Source organism: Caretta caretta, chromosome 1 (assembly GCF_965140235.1).
Source record: "Caretta caretta isolate rCarCar2 chromosome 1, rCarCar1.hap1, whole genome shotgun sequence".
Taxonomy (NCBI): Eukaryota; Metazoa; Chordata; order Testudines; family Cheloniidae; genus Caretta; species Caretta caretta.
Window position 1 is genome coordinate 158746553 of NC_134206.1, and position 17398 is coordinate 158763950.

A 17398-nucleotide genomic window follows, 5' to 3' on the forward strand; every position below is an offset into this window, starting at 1 on the left:
CAAATTCACTCTCCTGCTGGTGCTAGCCCATCCAAAGTGACAACTCTTTACATAATCAAGTCGGGCTATTTCCTGCATAGATCCAGGTTTTCTCACATCCCCCCCACCCCCATACACACACAAACTCACTCTCCTGCTGGTAATAGCTCATCTAAACTGACCACTCTCCAAGTTTAAATCCAAGTTAAACCAGAACATCTGAGGGGGGGGGGGTAGGAAAAAACAAGAGGAAACAGGCTACCTTGCATAATGACTTAGCCACTCCCAGTCTCTATTTAAGCCTAAATTAATAGTATCCAATTTGCAAATGAATTCCAATTCAGCAGTTTCTCGCTGGAGTCTGGATTAAGTTCCCCCCTCTCACAGCGGAGGAAGCTGAAGCACAGAGTGCAAGTGACGGTGACCTGCCCAAGAGCACGTCCAGCAAAACAGGAGAAGAGCTGGGGTAGCAGCAGGCAGGAGGAGTGCATACTCCAGCCTGGTTGCAGAGGGGTAGGTGGACTTCTGTCTCCGCTGCTGGGGTCATGACTTCACATCCCTGTGCTTCAGCCACAGGACTGTTCCATGTATAGTGCCAGTCCTGAAGCATCCAAAGAACGGGAGAGAAGGTTATAGCTATGATCTTTGTCTTTACAAAAGATTTTCCAACAAGACGTTGTTAGCTCTTTTCAGTGCAGTTTTCTAAGGCCTCAATCCTGCAAAACAACAACTACTAAACAGAGGGCTTACTACTTCCAGTATTAAGTGTTGTGCAAGATTAGATCTTAATTTTGCAGGGAACCAGTATACTAGCAAGGAGCATGCCATATAATTAAATTTTCACTTGGAAATATGAACACCGTGCATAACAAAGTCTAAATAGCAACAACAGGTGAAGGTGCAGTGACATTTTAAAAATAGCTTAACTAGTTAGGTTTCAGAGTAGCAGCTGTGTTAGTCTGTATTCGCTGTAGCTCACAAACGCTTATGCTCAAATAAATGCGTTAGTCTCTAAGGTGCCACAAGTACTGATTTTCTTAACTAGTTAGTGATATTAGAAAAGCACTTTTAAACAGAGTGCCAAATGAAATAAGTATTAATAATTACTTTTTAGGACTATATGCACAGAATCAACCCCCTGAAGTATCCAGTGTTACCAGCTAGAATGAAAACAACAAGGAATCTTTGTGGCACCTTAGAGACTAGTAAATTTATTTGGGCATAAGCTTTCATGGGCTAGAACCCACTTAATCAGATGCATGGAGTGGAAAATACAGTAGCACGTAAATATATATATATATATAGTACATGAAAAGATGGGAGTTGCCTTACCAAGTGGGGGGTTAGTCTAATGAGACAATAAGGGAGGAAAAATCACTTTTGTAGTGGTAACGAGGGTGACCTATTTGAAACAGTTGACAAGAAGGTGTGAGTAACTGTAGGGGGAAAACTACCACTCTGAAACCTATCTAGAATGATAATTTCTAACATTTATAGAACATACAGTAGGACTCCTTTTTCAAAACACTGTTCAAACATTAACTAATGAATTATCAGAGTACATGTTAAGTAAGTACACATTGTTATCCATATTTTACAAATGGGGAAACTGAACAATCAAGGCCATAAATTCTGTCTCAAAGTTCTCAGTATAGTTTGACAATTTACTTTCATGCAGGCTCCTGTGTGCACAGCTCTTTGTCGGATCAGAGCCTAAATTACTTGGCCCAGGACCTATGGCAAGTATGTGACAGACATAGGGTTTAGAACTCAGGAAAACTGCCTTCTTAGCCTTAGTTCATAACACTAAACTACACTGCCTTCTGAAACTTAGACTTAAATAAACTGTTACTTGCAGAGAAAAATCTAGGCATTGAAGTGTAGCAAATTTAGATTGAATCACTTTTAGTTTATATATTCATAGTATAATTTGTACTGATAATGATTAAAAAGCAGAAGCTTTAATTAAATCTTGACTTTCTATAAAGCTTTTCCCTATGAAAGTTATAATTTACAGACCAAAAGTAGAACACTTCTACAAACATCCATGTAGAAGTAATTTTACAGACAAATTCTCTCATTAATTTCAAACTACTCATGTGCATAAATTTAAAGTGTCTGCAAAATCTGGGGTATTAGTCAATGTTTAAGGGACACTTAATTTGCATTTTTGATTAATTTAAACATATTCAGTGTTCTTACAGTATGTCCTGATAGTTTTTAAAAAAATCCTTTAGAACATATGAATATAGAGGTTTTCCTGTTCCTTTCTTTATATTTATCAGAAGGAAGCTTTGGTTGAGCATGAGACTCAGGATGCCAAACATCCTCAGGCTCACTCTTTATTCCCTCTTCTCTTTCTCTTTGTGCTGCTTGTTCTGTTTCAGCTGTCGTGTGACTGTTCTTGATGAGCACCCCTTGCAAAGCCCAGAGGAGGGAAAGCACCATTAACAAAGCAGTCTGTTATTACTAAGTAATCACAAATGTGTTAAGGAGTTATTTTGCAATTTATTTAAAATTATTGCATATTATTCACATTTTGAGGACAAAGTTCAAAATATGGTATGGGAACACAAAGTCACACAAAACATACACCGCAGCTTATTGAAAACCCAACAATTGGATCAACTGATTTGGCTGCCAGCCACAAATGATAACAGTATAGAAGATAACCAGCAATTTGTGAAGACAGCATCACAGAGAAGTTGGGAGTGTGTCTGCATTACATTCATGCAGGTAATGTATTCACATTCCACATTTTTGCAGGTATTTTCCTAATATTTTCTTTTTCAGTGATCTGCAAATCCCTGTCAGAACTCAGAGGAAATCTTTTCCCTAGCGTTTAAAAAAAATACATTTCCCTCAATCTTATGACCTCTGCCTCCCTTTTCTGCCCTTTGTCCAAATTTGTCATTCGGTGCAAAAGCAGCCTTTGTAGATTGTATGGTTTTTAATTGCTCAAGTTATTAGAGAACACAAAAGTATTGAAAAGGGACATCAGGCAAAGGATTCAAATTTTTCAATAAACTTATTGCACATAATATAGCTGTGCCGTTGTAGTTCTGTAGCACAGATGTTTCCTACATCAGTGGAAGGAGGTTTTCATTCCTCCTTTTTTAGTGGTGGTAGCTAGCTCAATGGAAGATCTAGCCATGTCTGCACCAAGAAGTTAGGTCAACCTAACTATGCTGTACAGAGCATGAAATTTTTCACTGCCCTGAAAGATGTACTTAGAATCTAGTCTTAGATCAATCTAATTTTTCAGCAGAGACCAGGCCTTAGAGGTGTTACAGGCAGTAAGATCTCTAAGCACTTGGGGTTGTCCTTTGTTTGCTTTTGAAACCATGGATGAAAGATGACAGGTAACAGATTAAAACTGATCAAACAGAAATCTAGCTACTGATTCTGAAGGCCAGGAACCTCTTTGCCTCAACATTCAAACACATTTTCTATTTGGTCTTCTGTGCAGATCTTACTGTTTGAAACAACCTCCATCTTTCTGCCTCTCACTCTTTTCTAATTTCAACTAGGATCATCTTTTTCTTCCCTTGCCTACCCTTTTATAATTTATCTCCTGCTGCCATTATTTAACTCTAATAACCTAAAGCCTCTTGGGAATTTACAATGGGTATGACAGAAGCTACCCAAACTATCTGCAATTTATTACAGGACTGACACCTCCAGTTGCAATGTACTGAACAGGGATAGAACAAAAACAAAGTCTCAGCTGGGAGGGAGCAAATCCTAGGTATTACACCACCTAGCACAAGGGGATCCGGGTCCATGACTAAGGCTCCTAGGCGCTACAGAAATATAAATAAAAACACTCTTCAAAACACCCCTCTATGCCAGAGCTCTAATTCCACTGGTTGCACTACGGCCCAGATGCTGGCCTAGGAGCCGGGCGCACTAGGAAGGGGACCATGCTGGGATCAAAAAGGCGGAATCCTCGAGCTCCGCACGAGCGCGGGAGGGAACGAGGACTGCGTGTGTCCAGCGCGTGCCGCTCCCCCGCTGCCGCCGGCCTCGCCCTTCCGTGCGTTACTGCGCAGGCGCCACCCCCGGGCCCCCGCAGCAGAGGGGAGGTGTCCCCTGTACGTCACTAGCCAGCGCGCCTTGGGGTGTGACGTCCACGCCCCGCGTCGGCTACTCGGTCAACCGCGGCTGCGGGGGGCGCACGTGGGCGGCGCCCGCATGGAGACGGCGGCGGCGGCCGGGGCTCGCGGCCCGGGGCTGGCGCTGTGCGGAGCCCTGATGGCTGCCAGCGGCGGGAGCCGCTTCCTGGCTGCTCGCTACCAGGAGCCCAGGTCAGTGCGGGCCGCGGGGGCCCGGCGCTGCGGGGAGGCGGCGGCGGCGGCGGCCGCCGGGCGGATGCTGAGCGTGGCTCGCCGTCCGGCAGCGCGAGAGCCCGACCCGGGCATGTCCCCTCCCTGTGGGGGGCCGCGTGGAACGAGACGCGGCCTCCCGCTGCGCGTGTGCATGGCGGGCTGGGGAGCCTGCGGGGCAACGTGTCCGGTCTTTAAACCCCACCCCGACCAATGAGATGTCTGCGTAAGGGCCTCCCCCTCTTCCCTGGGAGTTCAGGAGCAACAGCCCTGCCCCCTTGGCTCCAGGTGGCCTTTCAGTCCCTTTAAAGCTAGCTGAGGGCCAATTCCCGGCCCGAGTGCAGATGAACGTATCTTTATTAACTGTGTGACTTTATTTGACTACCCTGTATGTTGCTTATTCTTACACCTTGCTAATTCTGAATATATCTGGGCATTGTTTAAAGGGATACTTGCTGACGTTACAGTAGCAGCTGCATTAGTCTGTATCGTTAAAGAGGCTCCAGCCACTTGAAACTTAATCACTTTAAAAAGCTGGTTATCAGTACTGTCAGGTGTTAAAGTATCCTCTGACTCTGCTATTATTTTTGGTAGTTTTAGATCACACTGCATCTTAAATGTTTTTCTGCTGTTACTATGAGAGAGAGACTCCTACAACAGGGGAAATGGTGAAACTGATTATACACATGTTTCTCAGAGTAGCAGCCCTGTTAGTCTGTATTCGCAAATAGAAAAGGAGTACTTGTGGCACCTTAGAGATTAACAAATTGTTAGACGTAATACCTAAAATTTGAGAAATTAGGGGGAAAATACTGCTTTTTCAGTTTAAGACACCAATCCGGCAAATACTTGAGCTCAGACTTAATTGGATAGACATGAATAGTACCCACTGAAGTCAGTGAAACTGATACATGTATCAGAGTATCTGCTGTGTTAGTCTGTATCAGCAAGAATAAAAGAAGTACTTGTGGCACCTTAGAGACGAACACATTTCTTTGTTGTCATGCTCAAGGTACATCCCTAATCCTGCAAATACATACACTGCATGTATCACGAAAGCTTATGCTCAAAGAAATGTGTTCGTCTCTAAGGTGCCACAAGTACTACTTTTACTTTTGCGGATACAGACTAACATGGCTGCTACTCTGATACATGTATATAATTAGTTTCACTGACTTCAGTGGGTACTATTCATGTCTATCCAATTAAGTCTGAGCTCAAGTATTTGCCGGATTGGTATCTAAAACTGAAAAAGCAGTATTTTTCCTCTAATTTCTCAAATTTTAGGTATTACGTCTAACTATGAAAGGTTAAAAATTCCTACTTACCTCTTTTTTAGAGTTGAAGGCATTTCTTTTTAAAGGCCCAAAATAAAATCTTGATAGGATTTAAACATGTTCTGAATAAGTATTATCCATGCAACATTGTTACAATAACTACACCACTGGATTACCCAGCAACAATAGAGCCAGCATGCTTAGTTTGTTTGTGTGCTTATTACACCATCCTTCAGTAGAAGGATCTTCTCCCAAGGGCTAGGCAGATAGCATAGCAAGATAAGGTAAACAAGCATGCACATGCTGGGCAATGCAAGGCCTTGATTTCTCAATCTCCAGTCACAGGAGTATATGGATATTTGTTACACAAATTATTCATGTACAAAGAATAACGTTTTAATCTTACCAGTCTTTATGATTCCTGGCAGCTTGTACAGAATGAGGTTATGCTTGTCACATTGATTTCTGGAATCACAGTAAATGCCAAAACAGAGATTCAAGAGCAGATGGCAAATACAATTGAGAGACTAGTAGAAGTTTCATGGGAAAACAGTGATTCTTTTTTTGTTAACCCTTTTATTTCCAGTGTTGATCTCTTCATGTATGACTGCATCACTGCAGGCAAGAAGTCTCAAGAAGACAGAGGGTGAGAGATTTTGTATAAACTCTTTACTGGCTTAATGACTGGCTTAATTTCTAGTTGTGTGTCATCTGTTTTGTTAACTTATGTATTTTGAGTCTTACTCTTGCTTAGAGTGGGTATGATGGTGAAAGATTGTTTAGAAGGAACATGGGCAACTTAATCAGTGCTTCTATGTGATTTTATCTAAACCAGGGATCAGTAGCGTTTGGCATGCGTCCTGTCAGAGAAATCTGCTGGCGGGCTGGGACGGTCTGATTACCTGTAGCATCTGCAGGTTTGGCCGATCGCAGCTCCCACTGGCCGCAGTTTGCCGTTCCGGGCCAATGGGGGCTGCAGGAAGTGGTGTGGGCCAAGGGATGTGCGTGCCAAAGGTTGCTGACCCCTGATTTAAACTTACAAGAATTGAAAAGAAATTAGGGTGGGGGAGAAATCTATCTTTTGGTTGTACTTGGAGCATTGGACAGTACTTTACCTATAGTCAGTTCTGATGTTTCCCCTGCTTAGATTTTGATCCAACATCAAGGTCTGCCAGCACAGACCTCAGCACACATGTAAGCAGATATTGATGCAGGACTGGACCCACAGTCTGTTTCCTCTTGTTGGTTTCAGTCTTTTCCACCGAAACAGGAGAGAGAAACTTTCAAAATAGGAAAACCTGATTATAAAGCTACAAAAACGTAGGTAGATATTTAAGTGCAGGTACAGTACTTCAAAGTCCTATTTTAATATTAGATTTCTGGTTGACTATACCCCTCTAGATATTGTTTTAATTATTTTCTTTTGAATATGTGGAATTTAGATCTAACTTTCTAGATTTAGTTTAGGTGTTAGGGCAGTCAAGCAATTAAAAAAAATTAATTGTGATTAATCGTGATTAATCGCGCTGTTAAACAATAATAGAATACCATTTATTTAAGTATTTTTGGATGTTTTCTACATTTTCAAATATATTGATTTTAATTACAACACAGAATACAGAATGTACAGTGCTCACTTTATATTTTTATTAAAAATATTTGCACTGTAAAAAAAACAAAAGAAACAGTATTTTCCAGTTCCCCCATTACAAGTACTGTAGTGCACTCTCTTTATCATGAAAGTGCAACTTACACATGTAGATTTTTGTTGTTGTTGTTATATAACTGCACTGAAAAACAAGAGTGCAAAACTTTAGAGCCTACAAGTTTACTCAGTCCTACTTCTTGTTCAGCTAATAGCTAAGAGAAACACGTTTGTCTACATTTTGAGGGATATAATGCTGCCTGCTTCTTATTTACAGCGTCACCTGAAAGTGAGAACAGGCGTTCGCATGGCACTGTCATAGCCGGCATCGCACAATATTTCCATGCCAGATATGCTAAAGATTTGTATGTCCTGTTATGCTTCAACCACCATTCCAGAGGACATGCGTCCATGCTGATGACAGGTTCTGCTCAATAACTATTCAAAACAGTGTGAACCAATGCATGTTCATTTTCATCATCTGAATCAGATGCCACTGGTAGAAGACTGATTTTCTTTTTTGGTGGTTCAGGTTCTGTAGTTTCTGCATCGGAGTATTGCTCTTTTAAGACTTCTGAAAGCATTCTCCACATCTTGTCCCTCTCCAATTTTGGAAGGCACTTCAGATTCTTAAACCCTGGGTCCAGTGCTGTAGCTATTTTTAGAAATCTCACATTGGTACCTTCTTTGTGTTTTGTCACATCTGCAGTGAAAGTGTTCTTAAATCGAACAACATGTGCTGGGTCATCATCCGAGACCGCTATAATATGAAACATGGCAGAAAGTGGGTAAAACAGAGCAGAAGGTATATACAATTCACCCCAAGGAGTTCAGTAACAAATTTAATTAACTCATTATTTTTTTAATGAGCGTCATCAGCATGGAAGCTGGAATGGTGGCTGAAGCATGAAGGGGCATATGAATCATTTTGTAGCCAGCATTGCAAGGTATTTACGTGCCAGATATGCTAAAGTGCTATGCGAATGCTTGTTCTCACTTTCAGGTGACACTGTAAATAAGAAGCAGGCAGTATTATCTCCCGTAAATGTAAACAAACTCGTTTGTCTTAGCAGTTGGCTGAACAAGAAGTAGGACTGAGTGGACTTGAAAGCTCTAAAGTTTTACCTTGTTTTGTTTTTCAGTGCAGTTATGTAACAGAAAAAAAAATCTACATTTGTAAGTTGCACTTTCGTGATAAAGAGATTGCACTACAGTACTTGTATTAGGTGAATTGAAAAAGATTATTTCTTTTGGTTTTTTACAGTGCAAATACTTGTATTCAAAAAGAAATATAAAGTGAGCATTGTATATTTTGAATTCTGTGTTGGAATTGAAGCCAATATATTTGAAAATGTAGAAAAACATTAAAAAATATTGAATACATTTCAATTTGGATTCTGTTGTTTAACTGCGATTAAAACTGCGATTAGTCGCGATTAACGCTGTTGGCATTTTGATGACAAGTTTCTCTTTTAAGTAAATGTTTAAAGCTGTCTGTTCATGAATAAACTATTTTCTGCTTTCTGTATTTTAGACAGGATGGACAGCCAGGAGTTAAAGCAAGTGATGATATTCTTGCTTTTGCCTTCTCCTCATCAGGAGGCTATTTTGCTTTGACTGATGACAACAAACGTCTGGTTCTTTTTCGTACTAAGCCTTGCTGGGAATGCCTGAGTGTCAGGTAAGGAAGCAGGATATTGAGTGTCTGTGTATTATAAATTGGAATGACTGCTGATATTTACAGTGTTAAAATGGCAGGATTTGGAGCACAGCTGTTTGTTACTACTGGCTTCTCCTTCTTTCCTCTAACTTGCTTGAGTGAATTTAATGCTGGTGGAACTGAGGGGCCAATGTTAAGAGGTTAAGCTGGAAATGGTGTCTGTTCTCTACAAGCTTCCCTCTAAAAGTTTTCAGTTTTCCTCCATTTTGACTTTCATCCTTTTTTTTTCTGCAAAAGTCCATTAAAATGTGTACACCTCACTAGCTTTGGGAAGGCAAGCTTTTGGCCAAGGATATAAGAAAAAAAATCTCTTCACTTGTTACAAAAAGTATCTTTTGGATATTTAAAAACTGAGCCCCTCTCTGCTCTGTGTGAACACTAAACCTTAAAGAACCACACACTCATTAACCTGAGCACTACTCCAGCTACCGACGTAATCCAAGATAGGTTTGCGGGAAAGAGGATGTTAGGGAGCTTCTGGAGGCTGTTCTAAAAATCTGTCCTTATGTACAAGTTATGCATTGCATGCCTTCTCTTCTCTAACCCCCTCCTTTTGAAAGAAGTACAATCTCTTGCTGTCCACTAGAGGTCCTCCTGTAATAAATCTTTCTCTGCTGATTGTGATAGTTTTCAATATGAAGACACAGTAGGACTTTTCAAAAGCAAAGTCTTAGCAAATGAAGTTTCCACTTACATTGATCTCTGAAGAATACTAGATTCTTATCCCATCTACAGAGCAGAATGGAACTGTATTATTGGATTCCCCCTTCAGTTCTACCTGTGGTGATGATGGACCTTTAGTGTTTTGCCCAGTGTCATATAGGAAGTCTGTAGCAGATCTAGAAATAGAAAGGAACTCCCATTATAGTGCTTTAACCTCAAGGTCATCCTTCTTTTCTTGTGATTAGGGTTATATGCACCCTAATAAATTAAAGTAACATCAGCTTGCAACAAAAAACCTTATAAAGCATTGAAGTAGTTTCAAGTATTACATCTGCCCTCGAGTCCCCTGCTATTGAGTCAACCTTGAGTCCACCCCAAATCCAACTTCCTGTCTTCTGACAACCACATTTTCCCATTTTAAAAATGTTTGTTCTCTCTTGCTGCGTTGGAGACCTACACAAAGAAAAGGAGAAATGGAATAATTGCATGGTGCAGTCATGTACACAGGTAAATAAACAATGCTCTAATCTCTTTTGGTCAGTCTTATAAAAAGTAAATGTACACATTAAAAATTGAGAAGTGATAAGTTGATGAGCTCCTGCATCACTTTCTGATCAGTACTTTTTCACTGTGGAAAACCATGGTCACAGATATCTAATTAGCATCTCAGGCTATGTCTACACTGCGATTTAAAAAACCCGCAGCTGGCCTGTGCCAGCCGACTTAGGCTCATGGGGCTCGAGCTAAGGGGCTGTTTATATTTTGGTATAAACATTTGGGCTCCAGCTGCAGCCTGAGCTGTGGGACCCTCACACCTCGCAGGGTCCTAGACTCGGGGCGCCAGCCTGAGCCCAAACCTCTACACTAAATTACACAGCCCCTTAGCCTAAGCTCTCTGAGCCCGAGTCAGCTGGCATGGGCCAGCTGTGGATTTTTAATTGTAGTGTAAATATACCTTCAGAATATGTGACTTTGTTGCTGGCACATAATTCTGCAGTTTTAGATCACGTTTTACTGCACGAAATTTGACAGGACTGTGTGCCCCTGCTCTGCAACTGGAGCTGGCTGAAACCAGAACCCTGCAGCTCCAGCCCTGTGACTTCCACTGGGGGCTGCAGCCGGGGCTGTGCGCCCCAGCTCCGTGGCATCCTAGGCTTGGCGGGGACTGCAACTGGGGCCGCATGCCTCAGCCCCACAGCGCCCCTCATCTGGTGGGGGCTGCAGCAGGGGGCCACACACCCCTCACCTAGTGGGAACTGCAGAATGGGGCCATACACCCCTCGCCTGGTGGGGGCTGCAGCCAGGGCTTGGCGGGGGCTGCACATCCCTGTCCTGCAACTGCAGGGGAGCAGGGGCTGTGTGTGGCCATGGCAAGCAGCATCCTCCCCTTCCCCCCCCCACTCCATTCCTCCCCCTACCTAGCCCTGCCCCCTGGTTATTTTTAGTAAAGTAATGGACAGGTCATGGGCTCCGTGAATTTTTGTTTATTGCCTATGACCTGTTTGTGACTTTTACTAAAAATAACCATGATAAAATCTTAACCTTAATCATAATCACAAACTATTGATCCTGTATTGGCTTAAGTGGCTATCAGCTGTTGCAAGGGAAACTCTGAACTTAAATCCTGGTGACTAAGTGTACTACAAGTGCATAGCTGAGCCCTTGTCTTATTTCTTGCAAATCTCCATAAGAACCTCATAAGGTGTAAAAGGATGAGGGAGTCTGCTATGTGTAAGGTTCATCTGAGTCTGCTCCCTTCTGTGCACCTTAAGAGCTGCAAAGCTGGGGATGATGCAAATTTATCTAGCTGTGATGTTCCTAAGGCTCACATCAGAGGGGCTTCCTCTTGCAGTAAGATGCATGAGACAGGGTGTTCTGGTGGTGGCTAGCCAAATAGCACCAGTACATGGAATTTACACGTTATTGACAAGATAATGAAAATCAGAAGAGCTTCCAAGTCTCCCTCCCCATAGTTTTTATGCACGTTTTGTTTGTGTGTTTTTTATTTTATATTAGGCAAGTCTATCCAATTTTATTTGGAAAATAAGAACGGCCATACTGGGTCAGACCAATGGTCCGTCTAACCCAGTAACCTGTCTTCCGACAGTGGCCAATGCTAGTTGCTTCAAAAGGAATGAACAGAACAGGGCAATCCTCAAGTGATCCATCCCCTGTTGTCCAGTCCCAGCTTCTGGCAGTCAGAGGTTTAGGGATACCTAGAGCATTGAGGTTGCCTCCCTGACCATCTTGGCTAACAAGTTCCACAGGTTGATTGTGTGAAGAAGTACTTCCTTTTTGTTTGTTTTTTAAACCTGCTACCTGTTAATTTCATTGGTTCCTCTATTATGTGAGGGGATAAATAAATGAAGCTTCCTTATTCACTTTCTTCATATCATTCATGGTTTGGTAGACATCCATCATATCCCTCCTTGGTCGTCTTTTCTCCAAGTTGAATAGTCCCAGCACTTTTAATCTCTCCGCATATGGAACAGCTTCCATACCCTTAATCATTTTTGTTGCCCTTCTCTGTATCTTTTTCCATTTATAATATATCTCTTTTTGAGATGGGGTGACTAGAACTGCAGGCAATATTCAAGCTGTGAGCATACCATGGATTTATATAGTGGCACTTTGAAAGTTACTCTCTTGTTATCTATTCCTTTCCTTTTGGTTCCTAAGATTCTGCCTTTTTTGACTGCCGCTGCACAGTGAGCAGATGTTTTTGGAGAACTACCCCAGTGACTCTACAATCTCTTTCTTGAGTGGTAACAGCTAATTTAGACCCCATCATTTTGTATGTATAGTTAGGATTATGTTTTCCAATATGCATTACTTTGCATTTATCAATATTGAATTTCATTTACCATTTTGTTGCTCAGTCACCCAGTTTTGTGAGATGCCTTTGGAGAACATTAAGCCTGCATAGTTAAACAAGGAAGTCAGGAAATGCCAAAATTAGGTATACACATACAACGTTCAGTATGCCCCTTCATACACGTGCGTTACAATAGTCATACATGGTCATTCCAATTCACTAAATGCCCCAATAACAATTATGTGGGTGAAACCAAAGTATCGCTATTCTCTCAAATGAAATCTCAAAGAAAAATAATAAAAGATGAACACACCATTTCACCTGTAGGCGAACACATCACAAAACGATCATTCTGTATTTGACCTCTCCGTCCTCATCCTCAAAGGAAACCTGCACAACACTTTCAAAAGACGAGCCTGAGAGCTTAATAACTTTAGTAGACACTAACAATGGTCTTAGTAAAGACATTGGATTTATGGTTTATTACAACAAACTGTAACCCACTCCTTTTTTTTGGTCCTATGACTGCAGAGGTGTTAACAGGCCACTTCAGCTTGATGTTCTCTTACAATATGTGTTAACTACTTACTGTAAACAATCTGTTCCACTATTCTATTTAGCTGTGACACCGAGACCTTTTCCAGACATGAAGAAGATAGCTCAAAAGCTTGTCTATTTCACCAACAGAAGTTGGTCCAAAAAAATATGACCTCATCCACCTTATGTCTCTGATCATACTGAATGTGGTTGCAATATCTGTCACAGTATCTGTGGGGACTATATCATATTAAATTTATGAATGTTCTGTGTATCACTAGGCAAAGAATTGTATTCAACTCCACATGGGAGGGTTTCCACAGCTCTTTCTGGAACTAAAAACAGCATGTGTGGGGGTGGGGGGGAGGCATAGTAGTATAGAAAGGAGTGATAACTGCCGTCCCTTGGACTGTAAACAGCTGCAGAGAAGTGTCTCCCTCTGGGGTGGTTTGCATATATTGCTTCAAACAGGTATCAGAGTCCCAAGGGGAAAAGTGTTTTTTATATAAAAGGCTGAGTTTAAACAGACTCAGGGGACTTCTTTTTGACTCAAATGACCTTTGGTCCAAAGGGTGACCCAACCTGCTGGAGTGTTAGACTGGAACCTACTGGGGTCTCCATAGGACTGATGGGTGATCTCAGGTAAGTTTTTAGTATGTATGTAGGTGTTTTGTAGTATGCATGTAGTAGTAGTGTGGTCACTGCTGGCTTATGCTGGTCGTAGCCTTTGGAGAGAAAGCAAAGCACAGGGGCTGACCTGAGAGCTTGTCTGTAGTGAAGTTGCTACTATGCCAATTGGAGAGCTCCTCCCGTCAACATAGTTAATCCACCTCCACGAGAGGCAGTAACTGTGTCAGTGGGAGAAGCCATCTACACAGGGGGTTAAGTTGGTAGAACTACGGCACTCAAAGGTGTGGATTTTTCACACCTCTGCTTGACGTAATTCTACCAATATAGGTCTGTAGTGTAGACCTGGCCTCACTCAGACCTGCTTGCTGGATAGAATTGCAGTGAACAGCAACCTAAAGCTCTGATATGGAAAAAGGAGGGACATGGGTTTCTGCTCAGAGAGGTAAAGACTAGAGGCCTGAGACTTGGGGGGACGTTTCTGGAACGGACCAGTGGTTAAAGATGCTGTTATCTTGAAACTGTGATGTTGGTGGTAGTGTGTGAGATCTATGGCAGTGTGAACTGGTGAGTGCCAACTGCAGTGAAAGCAAATGCTGTAGGAAAGGAATAGTGAAAAGAGAGAAGAAAATGAGTTGTGAACAGCTGAAGAATGCTCAGAAGCTGATCTTGTGTGCACAGCAGGGATGGACTTTTTCTGATCAGAAGAAATCTGAGTTGGTGGCCATGCTGCACTCTTATGACTCAAGAGGAAGAAGTACCTGCCCCAAACAGGGACCGAAAGGCCATGTCAAAATTTCTGAATATCTCTAATCATGACCATTTTTTTTTTTCTTTCAGATCTGTTGTTAGAAGATGCACGTCTCTGATTATTACAGCTGCAGAGGATAAGATTCTGGTTGCAGACAAGTCTGGTGATGTTTATTCTTATTCAATAACAGAACCACAAAAAGCAGGAAAGGTTGAGCTTGGGCACTTGTCCCTGCTCTTGGATGTGGTATGTATGTTTATTAACTGGGTTTTCACGCAACCTGTTTCTTTTCCCTTAAAGAAGTTTTAGCATTATGTTATTCATATGCCAAGTTCATGACTTTCAAAAAAACCTCATTTCTTTGTGTAAGCTAGACTGAAAAACAGCACCTTTTTCCCCTCTGAGTTCTTATCAGAACACAAACGCAAGAGGCAGGGAGAACAGTTTGCAGAGAGAATGCAGTGAGTAGATCTTCCGTTAGTGTAATTTTTAAGAGCTCTTGTTTTTATTATGGAATCATAGAACTTAGATGCAATTCACTTAGGAGGTTTTCCAGTCTAGCCTGTCAATGTGGCACTGCAATATTTTAGTGCTTAGTCCATTTTTAAATGCAACAAGGCTTCCTTTGTGTGCCTTCTGGAGGTTATTGGCTTTGATAAACTCAACAATATTCCTGCCTTCGGCTACTGCTTCTTTACTACTTATCAAAAAGGCTTGGGGCTTGCATTCTAAATGTAAATTGTGGCTTTCTGCTTGCACGATACGTTCAAAATCATGAAACTAGTGTATTTGGATTTATTGCTTAATCATTAGTTATAAAGCAGCACATCCAGAGACATCCTGAGCTGCCTGTGCTGTGTGCTTATTTTGTGCCAGGCGCTGAGTCCTGATGACCAGTATATCCTAACTGCGGACAGAGATGAGAAGATTCGAGTCAGTTTGACTAGAGCGCCACATAACATCGTATCTTTCTGTCTGGGGCACAGAGAGTAAGTTTGTGGAGCTGTCCACTGTATTTAAGGGCTGGCTAGAGGAGAGGGGTTTCTGTTTGGAGCAATAGCTAGATTCTGGACTAAAGAAACTCCCCACGCTGTAGTGTTTTAGTCCAGGATACAGTTATAACTTAGTTTGTGGCAAGGACCATCTTTTTGTTGTGGTTTGTGCAGCACCTAGCACGATGGGGTCCTGGTCCATGACTAGGGCTCCTAAGGAGCTACAGCAATAAGTATAATAACTGAATCAATATACAAGACAGAACATGGGGGCAGCTCACTGTAGGGAGAAGAGGATATAAACAGGGTTTAAAGCAAGAGAGGGGGGAAGCACAAAGCACAAGAGATTACAAGAGGGGAAGCACAAAGTAAAAGAGATTACAGGGAGCACATCTCCCTCTCCCCTGTTTAAAAGCAAAGGGAGAGTGCTCGTTCCTTTCCCTGATCTCCTCATTGAGTGTTGAGGTTAGGGACATGGGTACCTGAAGAGGAGAGAGCAGCAGAAGAAAGTGGTGCTTGGTTGGAGAGATTTTAGGGCTCCAATCCTTGCTATCTATTGGTGTCATAACAGTAGCATTAGGGGACTTCCAATTAGGGCACTTTCTCTTCCCCTATCACCTTGTTTAGCTTACAGGAAGATTTGTGCTCCCTGCCCCAGCATCCCCTCTCCAGTCAGGAGGGAAGATAAATATCTGAATAGATTTTTATGGAAAACCTTCTGATATGCAGGAAATTGCAGTGGTATTTCAAAGCTTTCTGCAGAACATACTGCCTTCCCATTTAGATTTGTTTTGACATTAACATATGTTCTCCATCATGGTCAATAGAGGTTCTCCATTATTCTGGCCTTCGTAGGCATAGTACAGTGAGCACCAGAGAAACGCCCCTGCATAGCATTGCACTATGTCGTGTGCAACATACAAACTTCTGCTTGTCTGGCTCTGGTGCTACTTACACACATATTTTCAGATGTTTTTCTTCACTTGTTCCCATTCACATGCAATGAGGCATCAACGCACATCATCAGGAACAGGAGTTAAAGGAGAGTTAGGAGAGTGATGCTCTATTGGATATGCTGCAGTCACCTTAGCCCAGTCTAATTTAACTACAGTGGAGTCGCATCCTACGCGGATTTAACTTATGCGAATTCAACTATACGCGCTCGGCAAAAAAAAAAAAAGAGAGAGAGAAAGACAAATAACAATTTAAGTAGTGCAGGCTGAGCGGGGCCGGCAGCAGGTATCCCAGCCTGGCAGCGGGGTGAGCGGCTCAGCCCGCTTGCCAGTCTGGGGTTCCGTCCACTGGCTCCTGCCGCTGGGGTCCCAGCCGCTGGCCCCGCTTAGCCCGTTGCTGGCTGAGTGAATGGAACCCCAGGCCGGCAGCGGGCTCAGTGCGGCTGGCAGCCGGGACCCCAGGCCGGCAGCGAGCTGAGAGGCTCAGCCCGCTGCCAGTCTGGGGTTCATAGATAGATTCATAGATATTAAGGTCAGAAGGGACCATTATGATCATCCAGTCTGACCTCCTGCACAATGCAGGCCACAGAATCTCACCCACCCACTCCTGCAATAAACCTCTCACCTATGTCTGAGCTATTGAAGTCATCAAATCATGGTTTAAAGACTTCAAGGAGCAGAGAATCCTGTTGGAAGTGACCCGTGCCCCATGCTACAGAGGAAGGCAAAAAACCTTCAGGGCCTCTTCCAATCTTCCCTGGAGGAAAATTCCTTCCTGACCCCAAATACGGCGATCAGTTGAACCCTGAGCATATGGGCAAGATTCACTAGCCAGATACCCAGGAAAGAATTCTCTGTAGTAACTCAGATCCCACCCCATCTAACATCCCATCACAGGCCATTGGGCCTATTTACCATGAATATTTAAAGATCAATTAATTGCCAAAATCATGTTATCACCATCATACCATCTCCTCCATAAACTTATCGAGTTTAATCTTAAAGCCAGATAGGTCTTTTGCCCCCACTGCTTCCCTTGGAAGGCTATTCCAAAACTTCACTCCTCTGATGGTTAGAAACTTTCGTCTAATTTCAAGTCTAAACTTCCCGATGA

General features: G+C 42.4%; 1 protein-coding gene across 1 annotated transcript in view; it reads left to right on the forward strand.

Annotated features, from left to right (window-relative positions):
* The first annotated feature begins 4132 nt into the window (after nt 1-4132).
* Nucleotides 4133-17398, forward strand: part of WDR4 (WDR4 tRNA N7-guanosine methyltransferase non-catalytic subunit) — a 29998-nt gene continuing 16732 nt past the window's right edge. The window contains exons 1-5 of the mRNA XM_048865708.2: nt 4133-4286; nt 6168-6227; nt 8761-8907; nt 14429-14585; nt 15216-15328. Of these exons, the coding sequence (XP_048721665.1) occupies nt 4174-4286; nt 6168-6227; nt 8761-8907; nt 14429-14585; nt 15216-15328 (590 nt within the window). The 5' untranslated portion in view covers nt 4133-4173. The remainder of the gene's footprint in view (nt 4287-6167; nt 6228-8760; nt 8908-14428; nt 14586-15215; nt 15329-17398) is intronic.